This window comes from Takifugu flavidus, chromosome 13 (assembly GCF_003711565.1).
Source record: "Takifugu flavidus isolate HTHZ2018 chromosome 13, ASM371156v2, whole genome shotgun sequence".
NCBI classification, from domain to species: domain Eukaryota; kingdom Metazoa; phylum Chordata; class Actinopteri; order Tetraodontiformes; family Tetraodontidae; genus Takifugu; species Takifugu flavidus.
This window is the reverse complement of record NC_079532.1, coordinates 538336-556877: the sequence shown is the minus strand read 5'-3', so window position 1 is coordinate 556877 and position 18542 is coordinate 538336. Positions and strand designations below refer to the sequence as shown.

General features: G+C 46.9%; 2 protein-coding genes across 4 annotated transcripts; one reads left to right on the top strand and one right to left on the bottom strand.

Moving 5' to 3' along the window:
• Positions 1-2881: 2881 nt before the first annotated feature.
• hyal6 (hyaluronoglucosaminidase 6) lies at positions 2882-8674 on the bottom strand. Its single transcript, XM_057053206.1, has 5 exons — positions 6887-8674; positions 6401-6556; positions 4178-5146; positions 3940-4029; positions 2882-3611 (listed from the first exon to the last, which is right to left on the bottom strand). Exons 3-5 carry the CDS (start codon positions 5111-5113, stop codon positions 3126-3128), a joined length of 1512 nt encoding a protein of 503 aa, XP_056909186.1. The 5' UTR covers positions 5114-5146; positions 6401-6556; positions 6887-8674; the 3' UTR covers positions 2882-3125.
• Positions 8675-8774: 100 nt separating this feature from the next.
• LOC130536914 (actin nucleation-promoting factor WASL-like) lies at positions 8775-14585 on the top strand. Of its 3 annotated transcripts, XM_057053205.1 has the most exons (11): positions 8776-9072; positions 9142-9220; positions 9395-9529; positions 10197-10283; positions 10468-10564; positions 11797-11980; positions 12207-12249; positions 12520-12673; positions 12921-13498; positions 13662-13767; positions 14314-14585. In XM_057053205.1, the coding sequence occupies exons 3-11, from the start codon at positions 9524-9526 to the stop codon at positions 14373-14375; spliced, it is 1317 nt and encodes a 438-aa protein (XP_056909185.1). In that variant the 5' UTR covers positions 8776-9072; positions 9142-9220; positions 9395-9523; the 3' UTR covers positions 14376-14585. The 3 variants fall into 3 exon arrangements, with proteins under 3 accessions (XP_056909184.1, XP_056909185.1, XP_056909183.1); XM_057053204.1 differs by having other exon boundaries at positions 8775-9220; positions 10468-10555; XM_057053203.1 differs by having other exon boundaries at positions 8776-9220.
• The last annotated feature ends 3957 nt before the right edge of the window (positions 14586-18542 follow it).

Genomic DNA, 18542 nt, shown 5'->3' with positions numbered 1-18542 from the left:
GTGTCAGTGTTTGCATGTGTGTATATGTGCGCGTGTGAGTGTGTGTTCCCTACTAACGCCCTGAAATTTCAAATCTTCTCTCTGAACTTGTCTAATTTGCTCCCTGAGTTCACTTAAAAATTACACACAACCTGTCTATGCTGACTCATACTGTGATCATGCATGTGTTTGTGTGTGGGTGTCCATCTACATTTGTGTGTCCCTGTCTGTGCATGAGTATCTGTGTATGTTTGGGTGTCAAACTGTTGTTAGCAATTATATTTTCCCTGTGTAATTAAGCTGTGTGTGTGTGTCTTTGTGTGTATGTCTCTGTGTGTGTGTGTGTGTTTGTGTGGTGTGTTTTATGAGTTTCTTGGCTGACGTCAGGATTGTTGTGTGTAGCAGTTCATGAAAACAGGAAGTCACACTAACATTAGCAGTCCTGTACCTGAAGATGATGGATCCAGACCACATTCTCACAGCAGCTGGAGGTCTGTGTGTTCCAAGCTTCTCAGTGATGGAGGCTCCTGCACACACACACACACACACACACACACACACACACACACACACACACACACACACACACACACATGCAGGAACATTTGGATGGACTGCTGGAATGACCTGGAGCTGCTGGTGGAGGAAATGATGTTTGGACTGTTGGATACCGATACAGGAAGTGCAGATTTCCATCTGTGATGGTGCCACATTCCACTGCTATACAACAAATTCAATCACCTAATTTCTTTGTTCCTTGTTTTCCACAGGTCAGGTAATCTTGTCAACAGCAGTGACATTATAATCATCTTCATCACTGTTGATACCTTCTGATCTGAGACCTGAGGGACAGATTACTGGAAGGAGAAGTTCAGTGTGACTGTGTGGCCAGTGGTCACATGATCCTCAATGTTTCCAGCACGTTCTCACCAGCCAAGTTTCTTTCACTGTGATGTTTGCCCTCCAGGTGTTCTGAGGTTGTTGTAGGATCAGCATCTCAGAAGTGGCCCAAAAACCATTTGGAATCTTTGGGGTTCCTAGGCAGAGCTACAGACTTTGATGTGATCTCCTAGAATTTAGCTGCAACTCAGATACATTAAGGGTGTAATTACACCTTTGTTCTTTCTTGACTGGATTGACTTGATTCTTGAAAGACTAATAATCAAAGTTCTGTTACCAGCTGGTGTTTGAACAGGTTAGAATTTATTTATTAATTTCACTAAAACTGTTAAAGATGTGTCCACGGTAGTTTTCTCTGTCAACTGGACTGGGTTTCTTCTCTTGAAGACGTTTTGCCTTCTATCCAGAAGGCTTCTTCAGTTCTGAAATCGCTGGGGAGAGAGCTTGAAAATATATAGCCCCTGTGGGCCATTTGCATGCTAATGATCTGGGTGGTCGCCTGAGAGTCGTTAGCAGGGTCGTTGGTCTGGTCGTTCACCTAGTTTCTGTTGAGGTGTCTCCCCTTTGTCTGCTGGATCACATGGTGGTGAGTCACTGGGTCTCCTGGAATGGTGTCAATGTTTGTTTTGCTGTTGGAAGGAGTGGAGGACTGCATTGTATGTGGGTGATAGGAAGTGCCTCAGGCCACCACCTCTGTTTAAGGATGGTTTTTCCAATTTGACATGGATAGCTTCCTTGACACCCCTTTCAAACCAGCGGTCTTCTCTGGCCAGTATCCTTACTTGGCTGTCCTCGAAGGAGTGCCCACTCTCCTTTAGGTGTAAGTGGACTGCTGAATCTTGACCCAAAGAGGTGGCACGTCTGTGTTGTGCCATTCTTCTGTGGAGAGGTTGTTTGGTTTCCCCAATGTACAGTTCCTTGCATTTCTCCTGACACTGTACAGCATAAACAACATTACTTTGTTTGGGTCTTGGTGTTTTGTCCTTTGGGTGTACTAACCTCTGTCTGAGAGTGTTGCTGGGTTTGAAATGAACCGGTATGTCGTGTTTCTGGAGGATCCTCCTAAACTTCTCCGAGACTCCGGACAGGTAGGGGATGGAAACGCTGCGGCGTTTGTTTCTCTCGTCCTCTCCTTTGCTGGGGTCTCGCTTTCTTGAGGTTTTGGTGAAGGTGTGTAGGTTTTCTGTAGACTTCGATGGTGAGATTTCTGTCCTCAGTGATCTTGACTGCGCAGTCCAGAAAGGCCAAACTGTTTCCTTTTACATCTTCCCGGGTGAAGAATTGGAAGCGTTCTCCGATCACCTCAACAAAACAGACGAGCATGTAAAATTCACCCGGGAAGATGTAAAAGGAAACAGTTTGGCCTTTCTGGACTGCGCAGTCAAGAACACTGAGGACAGAAATCTCACCATCGAAGTCTACAGAAAACCTACACATACCGACCAGTACCTTCAGTTTGACTTCACCACCCACTGGAACACAAGTTGGGAGTGATCAGAACTCTCCAACACTGGGCCAGAGAAATACCCACCACATCCCAAGGCAGAAAGAAGGAACAGGACCACATTAAGACAGCTCTCAAAACATGTGGCTACCCAGACTGGGCCTTCACCAAAACCTGGCTCACCACCATGTGATCCAGCAGACAAAGGGGAGACACCTCAACAGAAACTAGGTGAATGACCCGACCAACGACGCTGCTAACGACTCTCAGGCGACCACCCAGATCATTAGCATGCAAATGGTCCACAGGGGCTATATATTTTCAAGCTCTCTCCCCAGCGATTTCAGAACTGAAGAAGCCTTCTGGATAGAAGGCAAAACGTCTTCAAGAGAAGAAACCCAGTCCAGTTGACAGAGAAAACTACCTTGGATACAATGACCTGGATGATTGAGAATCTACACAGACATGTTAAAGATGTGACAACTAGCACAGATCAGTGGCCTCTGAGGCTGAATAATCACATGATTATTGAGACAATAATGAGACAATGAGACAATATGAGATCAAAACATTTATTAGCTATTTGACATCTTGGATCAGTAACAAAAAAACAGGAATCACAATAATAAGCTACTCAATAACGATGTTTAATCAAATCATCCATTAATCTTCTCTCCTGCAGGGTCATTGGATCTGGGAACCTTGGATAGACCCCTTATCTGAGGAACTCAAAAAAGGGGGATCCTATTTCCAAGTCTGTGGTTCTGGCGGAGGTTCCTCTGACTGATGTGAGGTCAAATCTTCAAAGGGTCAAACACTTGATGATCAGACAGAGTCCAAGGAAGACGATGACGCAGAGGCAGGAGAAATGTACAGAAAGGAAGATGAGAACATCTGCCACTAAGTTGGTTTGGCTGGGCTGAGGTTGATGGATGGCAGGATGGAGAAGACGACCAGGAGGACAGGGCGGAGCCTGGGGCATCTCACAGTAAACCCCTGTCCAGCCTTTGTAGCACTGACAGGTGAACTTCTGCTTCATGGCCAGAATGTCATCATGGTTGAGGTGACCGCTGACGTGGAAGCGCCGTCCCTTCAGGGTCGGGTCATGGCGGATGTGGAAAAAGTGTGGGTTAAGGTGCAGGTAGGCGCCAGAGTCAAGGCTCTTCCGAATGCACCTGCCGTTCTTCTTGCAGAGTGCTTTGCTGCACAGTTTGGTGGCCGAGGTGACGTTGATGACATAATGTCCCAGCGGACCATCGATGAACTTCTTCACCGTCAGACAGTTTTTCTGAAGGAGACAAACATTTTATAAGTCTTATCAAAGGTTGACTTTTCAACTACACCTGTGATAAATATTAAATATGTGTGTGATATCTATTCAGCCTAGCTATAGCCAGCTTTGTCTAATCTTAACTGTAATAGATTTTTAACAAGCTGTGGCCTTTCCCTTGTAAGCTTGTGTCTGTTTAAAAACATAGAAGAAGAAAGACAGTGTTTTTTCTTGCATGTTCCATACTGGATTCTGAGGAGCTGCATTGGGAAACAGCTGGTTACACACAATGTGTCACATTCCATCTTGCCATAAACCTTGTTTGGGTGATTATTATTGGTTTTACCTGTGAACGAGCGTACTCTGAGGATCCCCAGAGGATGATGCCTGAGGCTCCCAGGGCAGCACTTTCACCGATAGTGTGGACCAGATCACTCTATAATAAAATAGGACAGTTTCAGACTGCTTGCTCTCTCCTGATCACCTTCTTTTGAAAAAGCATTTTAAACAGGCGTGCTCAGACTTCCTAATGTTATCACAAAGGACAAAGTGTTCAGTTATGAAAAAAAAGCCTTCAACTTTACCTCGGAAAGAATCACAAAGGTGTAGGCGTAGAATGGTCTGGAGTAGACAAACACAGGTAAGGTGAAGTCTGTCCGGGCAATAGATGCGATCCTCAGGGCCTCTTTGACTCGGTAGTGGACAAACTTTACAGTGTTGGGAGAAGACTTGAGCTCATAGTCCAGGTAGATGGATGGGTAAAGCGCCGTGCTTTCCTTCCAAAGCCACATAAGGTGGTCGTTTCGTACATGTTCAACGTTGGGGCATTCTCCAGTGTACCTCTGAGGGTGTTGTTTGTACCCATAGTTGTAACAATCTGGGAAGAGATAAAACCCCCACAGTCCATCTGGCCTACGTCCTTCAGCCAGTGCCAAAGTCAGGTTCATGAAGGCTAGTCCCGCCCTCTCAAAACTTTCTTTTGCCTCCTTCTCAATTTTGCTGTCTGGCCAGTTTGGGTGAAGATTCCGGATCTGTTCCTTGGACTTGATGCGATAGATGTCCTTAGAGCCCCAGTTTCGGACCCACTGAGGCCTCCAGTTCTCCCAGTCAATAACTCCGAGGCCACGGAAGTCCTTTTGAGGGATGAGCTTTTCGATATCAGCTCGTGCCTTGGTCAGGTGTTTGGAAATGCTCTGGTTCTGTGGTAGTCCACCATTGATGGGTTCTCCTGACACAGCGTAGTACGGGTAGTATCCCAAATGGCTGTGGTAGAAAATGGTGACATTTGGGCCACTGAGGGTCTCATTAAGGTTTGCTACAATGTCAAAAACACTGAGATCTAGATCCACCTTGAACCTCAGACGGCAGGACTCAGTGGGAGCATTCCAAACTACGACGAAAGGCCGGTGAGGGATCAAAGGTGCCCGGGCAGGTTTCATCTGATTTGCCCAAACTTGGAGCTTTCTGTCCCAGCCAACCCACAAGGCCAGTACCAGGAGGCCAAGCTCCATCAGCGCCATGGCCCCAGTCTCCCTGTAGAGCAATTAGCGGTCCTATAAAAGCGGACCAAGCACAAAGACATTTTGAGGTTCAGCGAGCAGAAATAATCAAACAGAAAACGGGTCCAATTTCTCAGCAAAATAAAACCCAACAAAACACAAAGCTGTTCTGCTTGAGAGAGAGGAAGCGCCATGTTAATGATGTCCTGGTTCCCACAACTGCTTTGTTGGTTTTTCATGATTCACAACATTCCCGTTGGGACATTATACTGCAGATTTAGTTGTGAGCAGTTTCTGATGCAGTTATTAGAACATCTGACAGAAACCGTTCATGTAGCCAACCCCCATCCCCCACCCCACATGTGAAGAATTCATATTTCAGTTTTTCCAGCATCAGGGAGGTTTTGTGACCTGGCTCTTGGGAAACAAGACCACAGAGGTTGCTTCCAGACCGCCACGGAAAATCTTTCATCATTCATTTGGTCCGGTTACAACCAGAGTGAAAAAAGAGCAGGAGGTGGCCTTGGGCAGGGGGAGGGGTCAGCTGGAAATCATAAACATTCTTCCTTCAAAAAAATTGAAGGTGGATTTATTAGATGCCTCCTCTGAAAGCATTTCTTCAGGTGGGGCAGTTCCATCATCATGCCAGCAAGACGGTTTTCCATCAGCGCTGTTCCAACACAAACCCTAGTGGTGCTGTCCACCAAACCACTGAAATGTTCCAGACCACAGGGAAGACCCCCAGAGCACCAAGAATTAATGCAAACTGGATTCTGGCTTTGATGGTTTGTTGCAAAAAGATAGTAAAAGTGGATCCAGATGAGGTTAGGCTGCTAATCATAAGCCTAACCCTAGCTGTAACCTTGGTCAGGGGGTCAAATATCACATAATTCTAATTTTTGTTTGCTTGCAAAGAAATTGTTTCCAGGTATTCCTGGTTTGTCCACCACACGGCGCCATCTAGTTTGGTTTTGGAACAACATTAAAGTGACGTTTATTGTTCAGCGTCTCCAGATCCTCAAAGTTTGTTCCGACATCTTGTTTTCAGAATCTCTCCCCTCTGAAATACCCACAATCCACTGGTTTTTCATACCGCACACTGACAGACTCATGCTGGCTTTCCTCCATCACATCATGTGAAAGGGAGCAAGGACCCTGCTTCCCACTTCTACTTAGTTTTTATATCAACTGCCTGTCCCCAAATAACCATGTTCATACAAAACTACTTCCTGTGCAAAGATGCTTACTTATTGCTCTTATGCTAACCCAGGTGCAGGTGATATTAACACCATTGTGAGGAACACCTACCTTCCAGTTGTGAATGACTGTGCTGCAGATGAAGACTCATTTCATCTCGGAATTCACCATCTGATGAGCTGCTAAATCGTGTCTGTGTTTCGGTGAGTTTGTTGGTGGCTCGCGGGTCACTGACGCCCTGATATTGTTGGATTAACTCCTCCCCCTCTGTGAAAAGACACCCAGCAATTGAAACGTGATGGGACACAAGCTAATTGTAAAAATGCTAGCGTTGGATGTTTGGAGTCTGTGATGAAGAACATCAAAGAACAAACCAAGAAGCTGAATCACTTCTGCAGGCTAATGGGTAAACAAATCTTTAATGTTAGAGCATCTGTGGAAATGTCAACTAAGGGTCATGTGATCCATGTTCATGTGAAGCTCCAGCTCCTCCTCAGAGGTGGGGCAACAATGAGGCTAATCTAAGCTAGAACTGTTGTCCATTTGACACGTTTAGTTTCAGATCAGAAGGTCAAAGGTTGGGTCCTAAACTCTCACCGTTGTAGCTGCTTTAGTTGAACAGTTGTCACAGTTGTTCGTGCAGGAGCTTCTGCTGTTTCCTCAGTCAGACGATGTCATCAAAACATCTGGACGGTTATTTTAAGGGAACTTTCTTTCTGTAGGTCTGGTGGCAGAATGTGGTCTGGCAACAGTACTTGAGAAGTTAGCAACTATTGTTGTCCTAAAAACGTCTCATTTGTCCTACGCACCTGAAAAAAACTTTAAAGCTCTCATAAGCAACCGGCATCACATTTGTGACTGCAAGAGAACTGATTCTGGATCAGAGACTGTCTGTCTAGAAACTTGAGGCTGCACATGTGGGCGGATCCTTCCGTCTCTCATGGCTGAGTGAGCAGAGGTACAAAATCTGTAAGATCAGGTTTAGCATCAAGTAAACACCCTGACATTGGCAAGGTGGTTGTTGTGTGTCGACACTGAGCTCCAGGAACATTTCACTGTTCCGTTTCTCTCTTCATGCAGGTTCAATTCCATCCCTCCATCATTAATGTAAACTGAAAAAATGAAATCGAATAAGAGTGTTTCATTTACAGTGTAAGAAGTGAACACTGAAAATGGTCAAACAACTTTGTCTTTCCTCTTCACCAGTAAAACTCATGAAGGGATGGAGCTCCCAGTGTCCAAGTGGAAATGTCAACATAGCTGTCAGTCAGAAAGGGGTTCAGCCTTCCCACCATTCCTCCAACATCATGAAGAAGCCCAGCGTCCAGGCCGGCGAGGCCCACCCACCGCTCTAGTCACCCCAAATGCATCCACGCTACGGGAAGATTTAACAGGAACAGGAAGTCATTCCTGCTGACCGCCATCAGACTCTATAACTCATCCAAACCCAGCCAATAACAATAACTGTGTAATGTTCATGTTGTAATTTTATTTCTAATTTATTCTATATTTATGCATATATGCTTATAATGCTTATAATATGTATATATTATATTATGTATATATATATATATATGCTTATATATATATATATGCTTATAATATATGCTGTATACATGCTTATAACATTCTAATCTTATCTGTATTTATTTTTTCTGTCTCTTTACTCTGCATACGCTGCTACTATAATTCATTTCCCCACGGGGATGAATAAAGTTCATCTTAATCTTAATCTTAAAGAGATTAACTGAGTCCGTCCAATTGTGATTTGCTGAGTCTGATCTGACTCGTCTGAGATGAATGTGTTATAACACATTTATAGTGGATGAACTTTTGACACAACAGGAGAGATTTGGCCATTTCATTTTTGATGTTTTAGGAAGCTGAACTGGTGCAGATGTAGGATCACAGATGACTACAGTGGTTCGTGTTTCTGTAGAGCTAGCTGGTGATCAAGATAAACTTCTTTCCCCATCTAGTGGCCACGTGTTCTCATTGCATCTGTTACCAGCAGTTTTAGTGACGACGGCCTCATTTTTGATTGATTGGTCTGGTTAATTCTACTCAGTAAAATTGAGGCCACGCTGGACCCGACCGAAAGGAGCCACTACGTCAGCATTTGGCTCCTACCTGGGCTACGTCACTCTGCATCATTTTTCTTTATCATTTTTGGACTTGAAAATATAAAAAATAGACTTTGCCAACTGAAATGTGCGTTTGACATCTATTCTCCTTCAAAAGATGTAAACGTAAGAAACGAGCCTGGTGCAATAACATATCGAACCATTTGTACACCGAACACTTTTTCTTGACATTGAAAAACAAACGTGAGTATTAAACATTTATAAACGGAGCATTAAACAAGGAAGCCAATTCTGAATGTTGAGATGTGTACGTCATGCAACACAACCACGGTGTGGTCTACTCCTCGGTAGATAATGGGAGATGTCCTTCACCCCCTGAGCTCTCTGGCGGTGGTTTGCTCCGTCTGGCCGCCATGTTGTTCGGGAGCATCAGCATCATCGTCAGCTTATCCTCCGCCGTTAGAAACGTTCTGATCCAGCGTTGAGCGTTTGTGAGTGTGTGCAGAGACACACGGTGTGTCCACGTCTTTTCCAAACCCAACCGAACAAAACGGTTCTTCTCCGTGTGGGACGAGCCTGGAAGCACTCCGACTCTCCCCCGCCCTCCAGCCGAGTTGGACTCGGTGCAGATGATCCGGTTGCAGGCCATAGCAAGCGGAACTCGCATGGAATTTCTGTGAGCGCAAATGTCTGTGCGGGGTGAGTGTGTCGTTTTCAGAGTTGAGTAGCGGAGTGTGGAAACATGAACAACCACCCAACACCTCGCAGGTCCCAGAGCGTGGGCTCCATCCTGCTGACCCCGCATGAGAACGAGTGTCTGTTCGGCTACCTGGGCAGGAAATGCACCGTGAGTTCAGTATCAATAATTACATGATCGTGCCAATGCCAGCAGTTCTGTCCGCAAATTTCTGACTAATCGAATAGGATAATCTCCTGGTGGTGGGATGGGGTACCCCACGAGCTTTGACCCCTAAGTCAATGTCCTAAAAGAGTAAACAGATAAATGTGCTAACCTCTTTAGAGCCTATGCTCGGCCGTGGTCCAGGTGTATGGTTCAGACCGGACCTGCAGCTGGGTCAAGCGATGCTGTGGCGTGGCCTGTCTGGTCAAAGACAATCCCCAGAGGTCCTACTTTATCCGAGTGTTGGACATGAAGGTGAGGATCCATCTGCCATTTTTATTAACTGAGCTGTCAGTGAGAATGGGTGACCATGCGCCCTGCTTCAGTAATTACAGCAGTTATGATGATAGTGGTCATCAGAACAAACATGAAACCTCATATGTAATCTGACATCCCCAAAGGCAACATGTCATTCCCCCTCTGTCATGGTTGTCGTCCACCTCTGTCACGGTCGTTGTTCCCCACTGTCACATTTGTCATCCTCCTCTGCAATGGCTGTCCACCGGTGTCATGTTTGTCATCCCCTCTGTAATGATCGTTGTCCCCCTTTGTCATGGTCATCGTCCCCCCTCTGTCATAGTCCCCTTCTGTCATAAACGTTGTCCCCCTCTGAGGGATGAGTGGAACACTTTGGCTTTCTTGCTTTGATATTGGGACCGAGTGTTGTTTTTAATGAATGGATGGAATCTTTCCAGTGAGCGAGTCACTGCTCCTAGAGAATTGGAACCATGCTACAGATTTCAGCAGCCAGACTGCAACTGCCTCTTCCTACATCTGGGCATGTGTGAAGGGAACAGAGTGGGCGACGCTATCACTCTGTGGTCCGGCTCTGTCCGTGTGAACATGCCTGACGTTCTCCGGTTTCCTGCATGTGTGATGGTTCTGATTCTGTGGGGACCCTGAATGTTGTGCTTGTTTGCAGGACGGTAAAACCCTGTTTGAACAGGAACTCTACCACAGCTTCTCAGTCAGCAGCAGCAGGTCCTACTTCATCTCGTTTGCTGGAGACGTAAGTGTGATGTCAGTGTTCTGATGCTCCTCCAGTTTCAGAGCAGAAATTTAAAATAAAGCTCCTCATCAGCCAACCTGGTCTTTGATTTGTTCTTCTATGTGAGACCACGTTTGGATGATATCAATTTAGTTGTGATGTTTCTCAAAGGTGAAACTTTAATGATCCATATATTCTCCTTCAGACCTGTCAGGTTGGTCTGAACTTTGCCAGTGAGGAAGAGGCCAGAAGATTCAGAAACAACATCAATGACCTGCTCAACCGTCGACAGCGTAAAACCGGTTTGGTTTTAAGTTTGTGTTTTCTTTAAAACAGCCAGACTTCGAACTCCAGGAGACTTTTAAGGTTCCTGTTTCAGGATAACTGAGAGAGCCAGTTTATTTTCCCTGGCTGCTCCGTCTCTGCCTGAGGGTGTGTATTTCCTGATGTTACGTGCTGTAGCAGACTATGGCAGAATGTTGTCTGATGCAGGTTAATCCGGTCAGCAGGAAGTCCGTCTGAACCATATGGAGCCCACGTGCCCCCACATTAGGCTAAATCTGTAATCTCGCTGCTCCTCGCTTGTATCGCATTGATCAAAGTTGGACTGTGAGAACGAAGAAGCAGATTGATCTGAATGGTGCTAGTTCACATTGACGCTGAAACCTGGAGTAAATCTTTAACATAAAGATTAACAAAGACGCAAATTAGCATTATCATGCTACCAACAGACTCACGATTGCTTCAAATGTGAAGCTAACAGCTGCTAAATGTTCCCTCCCACTAAAATGTTGGTTCGTGACAGCTAGCTAATTGTCGTGGCGTTTGTTGCATTAAAGGACTAAATTCATAGATTTCTGTATTACAGCAAACCATTTCATTTTGAATCTCAAACGGTTGAACCCTTTTATCTGAGGATTAATCTGGGATTAAATAGAATGTTTTTCAGTGCGGAATCTTTATGTTCCCAGGAATCAAATATCTAGTCCCCCCTCCTCTGGTTAAAAGTGGTAGCCGCTGCCCTGTGAGGCCAGCCCACCGGTGTGCAGACCAGTGCTGATGGGGAGTCCTGGGATTTGGACTGAGATTAGGATTAGGAATTTGTCAGAGGCTGCTGAAGTTTGGAGAGATTAATAAGAATTTCAGCCTGAGTGGAACACACCAACCACCATGGAGGGGATGGTCCAAAACAGCTTTTTTACCAGAGGATGGATATAAACTGGTGACCTGTGATATTGGTCCTCTGGAGAAAAAGCTGTATCACACGGGACATGTGGTCACCACTCCAGGTTGAGCTCTGCCCGTAATGGCTGCTTCCTCAGTCCAGGAGGACAGCTGGGCCGAGAGAAGGTCATGTGATGTATCTGAACAATCCGTACATGACTGTGGGTCCAGTTCCCACTGTACCACGGCTTTGTGTGTCCTGAACAGGACAGTAAAGGACAGTTCTGTTACCCCTGACCTGTGACATTATCAAATGGTTGTTCTTGGTTATTTCACGGTCCTGAGCTCCATGATTGTTCTGCTCCCCCAGGTCCAGACCTCCACATCGCCACGGTGGACATCAAAAACCCCGAAATCAACAATGTCCGAATTCAGAACTCTCACAGCCCCCAACAACCGTACCACCTCAACAACATCCTCAGCCGCAAGGAAAAGAGCAAGGGCAAGAAGAAGAAGCTGACCAAGGCTGACATTGGCATGCCCAGCAACTTCCAGTGAGTTCCTGGTCCTGGTTTCTGTCCAATCATGTCCAAGAACCCTGTGTGTGTGTGTTTCTGTGGTTTATTACCTACAATGATTTGAGGACCATAATATGCATTTTAACTGCAAAGTGGAGACTGGATACTGTCTATGAATGTCCTTACAAACATAGAAGTACATGTGAGAATGTGAGTGTCTGTTTGCACGAGTGACCTCTTCTCTCTGTCCTCTTTTCTTCAGGCACATTGGTCACGTGGGCTGGGATCCAAACACGGGTTTTGATGTGAGCACATACATACAATAGTGACCTGTTTGTGAGTGAGTGTCTGTGTATGTGGGTGTCTGGGAAGAGATTCATCAGAGGGTCTTTTTGTTTGCTCATCACTGCATCACCAAAGCTGCACTTGGGCAAAAATTGTTTTCTCTTAATTGAATTTGAGAAGTCATGTGACTCAGATCTGTTCACCTTACTGGAGTTAATGGTCTTGAGTACGACTGATGGGGGCTTTGATCAGCTCACCGTGGTTCTGAGCTCTTCTGTGTGTTGACTCAGCTGAACAACCTGGACCCAGAGCTGAAGAACCTGTTTGACATGTGTGGCATTTCTGAGGCTCAGCTGAAGGACCGCAAGACCTCCAAGGTCATCTACGACTTCATTGAGAAGAAAGGAGGGGTAGAGGCAGTGAAGAACGAGCTGAGGAGGCAAGGTGAGGGCAAACGTCTACCTGAAGAGGGTATCTGCACCGGTACATTGAGATAAATGCTAGTGAAGTGTGTTAGCTCCGGACTCCATGCTGTGGAACATTTATGTTGTGATGTTCTAATAAAAACATGAGAATTGACTGAAATAGAGACAGAACTTTGATTTGAAACTCTTTTAAAGGTAAACATCTTCTAATCAGTGGTCATGTGACTTTGTGTCATGTCAGCCTGATTTGTTTTTCTCTCCCCCAGCACCCCCACCACCCCCTTCCCGTGGTGGGGGTCCTCCTCCTCCTCCTCCTCCAACCCAACACATCTTCACTCCACTCCCTCCTCCCCCAACCAGAGTGTGCCGTGGAGCCCCCCCTCCTCCACCTCCATCACGTGCCCCTATCTCTGCCCCTCCCCCACCTCCTCCCACCCGACCAGGAAGTCTGGGAGCCCCACCTCCTCCACCACCTACCACTCGGGGAGGTCACCAGGTTCCTCCTCTGCACCAAAAGATTCCACCTCCTCCTCCACAGTCCTCCTCACACACCTCTGTTGTTCACCAAACCACTCCCCCTCCTCCACCTCTGGCCCTGCAGTACCCTGTAGGCAATGATGGCAGCCCTGCTCCCGCCCCCCCTCCAACTCCTCTGTTGAATGGACTCAATGGAGGTGAAGAGTCTCCCCATTGGCCGAGCCCTAGTGGGTCATTGGCGCTGCTGGAACAGATCAGAGGTGGAACCCAGCTGAAGAAGGTGGAGCAGAGCCAGCGAGCACTAACAGGAGGAGAAGGCCGGGATGCCCTGCTGGGACAGATCCGACAAGGAATTCAGCTCAAACCGGTGAGCCAATCAGGATGTTTCTGGGACCAGTTCAGAACCAGAACTGATTGAAGTGTTTTTGAACAGATGACATTCTCTTTGAACGGAACTGAAATTCCTGATGAGCACGTTTAAGAGTACAATTGGAGTCTCTGGAAACTGACTGGGGCTCCTCTCTCATCAGGTGTCGGACCATTCTGAGTCTGGTCCTCCCCCGGTTCCCGCCGCTGACATCGTAGGTGCCCTGATGGAGGTGATGCAGAAGAGGAGCAAAGCCATCCATTCCTCAGGTGAGGGCACCTGCATAGGTCTTAACATCAGATACTGTTAGTATGTCCCACTCTGTTTTCATTAGCAGAATAGGCCAGGTAGTCCACAGGTCCTGTCTTTATGCTAAGCTAACGTGACTCTGCAGTTGTGCAAAAACATCGATTGAATAAGTGGCAAACTTCTGTGACATCATCGTTGGAGTTAGAAGGGCTGTTTTAGAATGCAAGAGTCTACAGGATGTCGACTTATTGTGTTGTTGGGGCCAAAAGTAACATTATTTTGGATAAGAGGGCAGAGGTGGAGTAGGAGCTGGGGGGGGGGGGTAACTAGCAGCCCACCCACAGACTGTACTGTATGTAGGACTTATCAATAAAAGATATCAATAAAATAGACACTCTCCTGGGTTTAAAGGATTAAAATCTTATTAATTATGGAAATAATTCCTGATGGATCACTTGGTTTTAATTTTGTTTGATTCTAGTTTTATAGCTCAGTCTTGCTCATGTGTGTTGTTGCTACATTAGCCATTTTGTGTTTTGGTATTATTGCGTTTGTTTTTTCTTCAGATGAAGATGACGTCGATGACGATGATGAAGACTTTGAAGAGGATGATGAGTGGGATGACTGAGTTCAGCTAACGCTAAAATATCTCCTCCAACTCTTTTTAGACTGACATTTTAATGTACATTTTATGAATTGGCAACATATTTATTTTTGCTTGTTTATTTTTTTAATGGATTAATAAATTTATTCTGTGCAATATTTCATCCCTTAAATGGTAACGATACGTGAGGAAGCGAGTTTAGTCGTTGGTTCATGTGAGTAAACGAGTGGCTGTGTAAAATAACGATTTTCTTAAAATTCTCTCAGTAATTTCTATTGTTGTTTTACGGCAGCTCAGATTAATTTATTCTGACTCTTGGGTTTCTCATTTTGAAGTGGTCTGAAGTCTCTGCTGTGGCCTCGTTCTTTCATCGGTCTGGTTTTAAGATGTTTGCACATATTTTTACACTGTTTCTATGTTGTATTTTAGCTTCTTTTGTGGAACAATTGGTTACCGTGAGACTCTTTAAATATGTTTTGTGTTGCTGTGTATTTGACAACAGTTGACGAAATGCTTTAACTTTCATCTTTTCTTTTGCTGCAAACTGATTGGTTGCCTTGGCTGTCACATCATTTCCTGCTTCTCTTCATGCAAAGAAACTATGACAAGTCAGTTTTAACGCCGTCATTTTATGCAAACAACAAAAATCATCTCCTGATAGAGATAAACCCTTTGAGCTGTGTGTGTGTGTGGGGGTCTGGGTGTGTGTCTGTGAGTGAGTGATCCCACTGTTTGAACAATTAACTGCTGATTTGCTCTTACTGGTGTTCTGTGAGTCTAACCCTGATGCTAACCCTGTCAGACTGGAAGACGGTGATCAAGCTCCAACATTTACATCAATAAATGCAAATATTGGTCATGATTTCTGATCATGTTCTTGTGTTGTTCAAAGACAGCTGCTGCACAGTTCACACATGTTCTGTCACCAGCTTATAACTTTTTTCCACAAATTTAATCCACAAATACAAATGAGATAGAACATGTGATCAAAAAAGTCCAAGGAAAAAAACAAAACAAAATTAAAAATAAAGAATTGGCATAACCATGTTCCAAAAGCCAATTTCCATAACCGAGGATCGGGCTGCCAAGGCCTCCACCTTGGACCGCCGCCCAATCCACACTGCACTGGACCCTTCATGCTCCTCCTGCAGGTGGTGGGTCCACTGGAGACGGGAGTATCCACGTGGCTGGTTCGGAAGGGCGTGATTGGGAGGAACAGTCTGCCCGATCAGAACCAGAGTGGTGTTCAGTTATTGGACTTCTGTGCTAGTCGCAGTTTGGCCATAACTAACACTATTTCGAACATAAGGTTGTTCATCGGTGCTCTTGGCACCATGACAGCCTGGGCCGTAGGTCAATGATCTGCTGATCTGCGGCCATATATTTTGGACACTCGGATGAAGAGAGGGGCAGAGCTGTCAACTGATCACTACCTGGTAGTTGGATCAGGTGGGGGGGGGCACCGCACGGACCTGGCAGGCCCAAACGCTTAGTGAGGGTCTGTTGGGAACGCTTGGTGGAGGAACCCGTCAAGCTGGTCTTCAACTCCCACCTCCGACAGAGCTTCGATCATGTTCCGAGGACGGTAGGGGACATTAAGTCTGAAGAGGTCATGTTCCGCTCCACCATTGTCGAGGCGGCTGTCGCGAGCTGTGGCTGCAAGGTCGCTGGTGCTGGTCGTGGCCGTAATCCCCATACCCGATGGTGGACACCAGAGGTGAGGGGAGCCATCAGGCTGAAGAAAGAGGCCTACAGGTCATGGCTGGTCTGTGGTTCTCCGTAAGCAGCTGACCAGTACAGATTGGCTAAGCGGGTTGCGGCCACGACAGTTGCGGAGGCAAAAACTCGGGCATGGGAGAAGTTCAGTGAGGCTATGGAGGAAGACTTTCGGTCGGCTCCGAGAAGATTCTGGCAAACTGTCCGGCGCCTTAGGGGCGGCAGGCGGCAACTCGCCCACACCGTGTTAAGTGTGTGTGGGGAGCTGCTGACGTCTCCTGGGGCAAGGGTGGTGGAGGGAATTCTTCCAGGAGCTCCTCAATCCCACCAACATGTATCCTCAAGGAGGAACAGAGTTGGAAGACCAGGAAGTGGACCATCAAATCTCCGGAGCGGAAGTTGCCAAAGTAATGAAACAGCTGCCTGGCAGCGGAGCTCCGGGAGCGGATGAGATCTGCCTGGGGTATCTTAAGGCTCTGGATGTTGTAGGGCTGTCCTGGTTGACACGCCTCTGCAACATTCCGTGGACATCAGGGGCAGTGCTCTTGGACTGGCAGACCGGGGTGGTGGTCCCTATTTTTAAGAGTGGGGACCAGAGGGTGTGTTCCAACTATAGGGGGATCACACTCCTCAGCCTCCCTGGGAAAGTCTATGCCAGGGTGCTGGAAAAGAGGATTAGAGTGATAGTCGAACCTCTGATCGAGGATGAAGAATGCGGGTTTCGCCCTGGTCGTGGAACCACGGACCAGCTCTTTACCCTTGCTGGGGTGCTTGGGGGGAGTTGGGAGTTTGTCCAACCAGTCCACATGTGCTTTGTGGACTTCAATCAATCAATCAATCAATCTTTATTTATATAGCGTCTTATACAATCAAAATTGTTTCAAGGCGCTTTCCAGAATCCCAGGGCCTGACCCCAGACAAGCAACAGTGGCAAGGAAAAACTCCCCTTTAACAGGAAGAAACCTTGAGCAGGACCAGGCTCATGTAGGGGGACCCTCCTGCTGATGGCCGGCTGGGTAAAGAGAGAGGAGAAGGGGGAGGACAGGTAGAGGATAGGATAGGTAGGAGAGGAGAGGAGAGGGGTAGAGGAGAGGAGAAGTAGAGTGAAGGGGAGGTAGAGGAGAGGAGAAGGAGGAGGAGGGGAAAGAGGAGAGGAAAGGAGAGGAGAGGAGAGGAAAGGAGAAGGAGAAGGAGGGGGAGAGGAGAGGAGAGGAGAGGAGAGGAGAGGAGAGGAGAGGAGAGGAGAGAGAGGAGAGGAGAGGAGAGGAGCGGCACAGAGCACAGAAACACACACAAAAAATATGATGTACAATCACTTCAGCGGGGCCGGAGGTCATTATGCAGCTCCGAGGGCGGTGATACCTGTAAATAAATAGAGGGGGGGGGGGGGGAGCAGAAAAACTACACAAGAATCAGCATAACTAGTCTGCTTGATGAGGAGAGGAAAGGAGAGGAAAGGAGAGGAGAGGAGAGGAAACCATGACCCAGTGGAGTGACAGAGGCCTGTCAGGTGATCATGTTTCCGGACCCCGGCAGCCTTGGCCTATAACAGCATAACTAAGATGTGACCTAACGATTAGACAACCCCCTAAGTATGATAATTTGTCGGTCTATGACAGTAACTGGAACTACTGAATTAGTAACAATAAGCTTTTTCAAAGAGGTAGGTTTTGAGTCTGATCTTAAAAGTAGCGATGGAGTCAGCCTCCCGTACCTGGACAGGGAGCTGGTTCCATAGCAGGGGGGCCTGGTAGCTAAATGCTCGGCCCCCCATTCTACTCCTGGAAACTCTGGGAACCACAAGTAGACCAGCATTCTGAGAGCGGAAAAGCACTTGGAAAAGGCTTATGACCGGATCCCCAGGAGCATCCTGTGGGGACTCCACCAGGGCTGCCCTTTGTCACCGGTTCTGTTCGTAACTTTTATGGACAGAATTTCTAGGCGCAGCAGGGGAGTAGAGGGTGTCGAGTAAGGTGGGCGGAAGATCTCGTCACTGCTTTTTGCGGATGATGTAGTTCTTCTGGCGCCATCAAACAGGGACCTCCAACAAATGCTGGGAAGGTTCGCAACCGAGTGTGAAGCAGCAGGGATCAGCATATCCAAGTCAGAGGCTATGGTCCTCGCTTGGAAAAAGGTAGAGTGCCTTCTCCGGGTTTGGGAGGAGGTCCTGCCCCAGGTGGAGAAGTTTAAGTATCTTGGGATCTTGTTCACGAGTGAGGGTAGGATGGAACGTGAGATCAACAGGTGGATCGGAGCGGCGTCAGCAGTGGTGTGGGTGCTTAACCGATCAGTCATGGTGAAGAAGGAGCTGAGCCAGAAGGCGAAGCTCTCAATTTACCGGTTGATCTGCCCCTCACCTATGGCCATCAACGTTGGGTGATGACCGAAAAAACGAGATCGTGGATACAAGTGGCTGAAATGAGTTTCCTCCGCAGGGTGGCCGGGCTCAACCTTAGAGATAGGGTGAGGAGCTCG

Coding starts and splice junctions, on each gene's coding strand:
- hyal6 (XM_057053206.1), bottom strand. CDS start 5,113: ATGGCGCTGATGGAGCTTGGCCTCCTGGTACTGGCCTTGTGGGTTGGC. Junction 4,030..4,177: donor CCTTTGTGATTCTTTCCGAG/GTAAAGTTGAAG, acceptor ATTTTATTATAG/AGTGATCTGGTCCACACTAT. Junction 3,612..3,939: donor CAGAGTACGCTCGTTCACAG/GTAAAACCAATA, acceptor TGTCTCCTTCAG/AAAAACTGTCTGACGGTGAA.
- LOC130536914 (XM_057053203.1), top strand. CDS start 9,116: ATGAACAACCACCCAACACCTCGCAGGTCCCAGAGCGTGGGCTCCATC. Junction 9,221..9,394: donor ACCTGGGCAGGAAATGCACC/GTGAGTTCAGTA, acceptor TAACCTCTTTAG/AGCCTATGCTCGGCCGTGGT. Junction 12,250..12,519: donor ATCCAAACACGGGTTTTGAT/GTGAGCACATAC, acceptor GTGTTGACTCAG/CTGAACAACCTGGACCCAGA.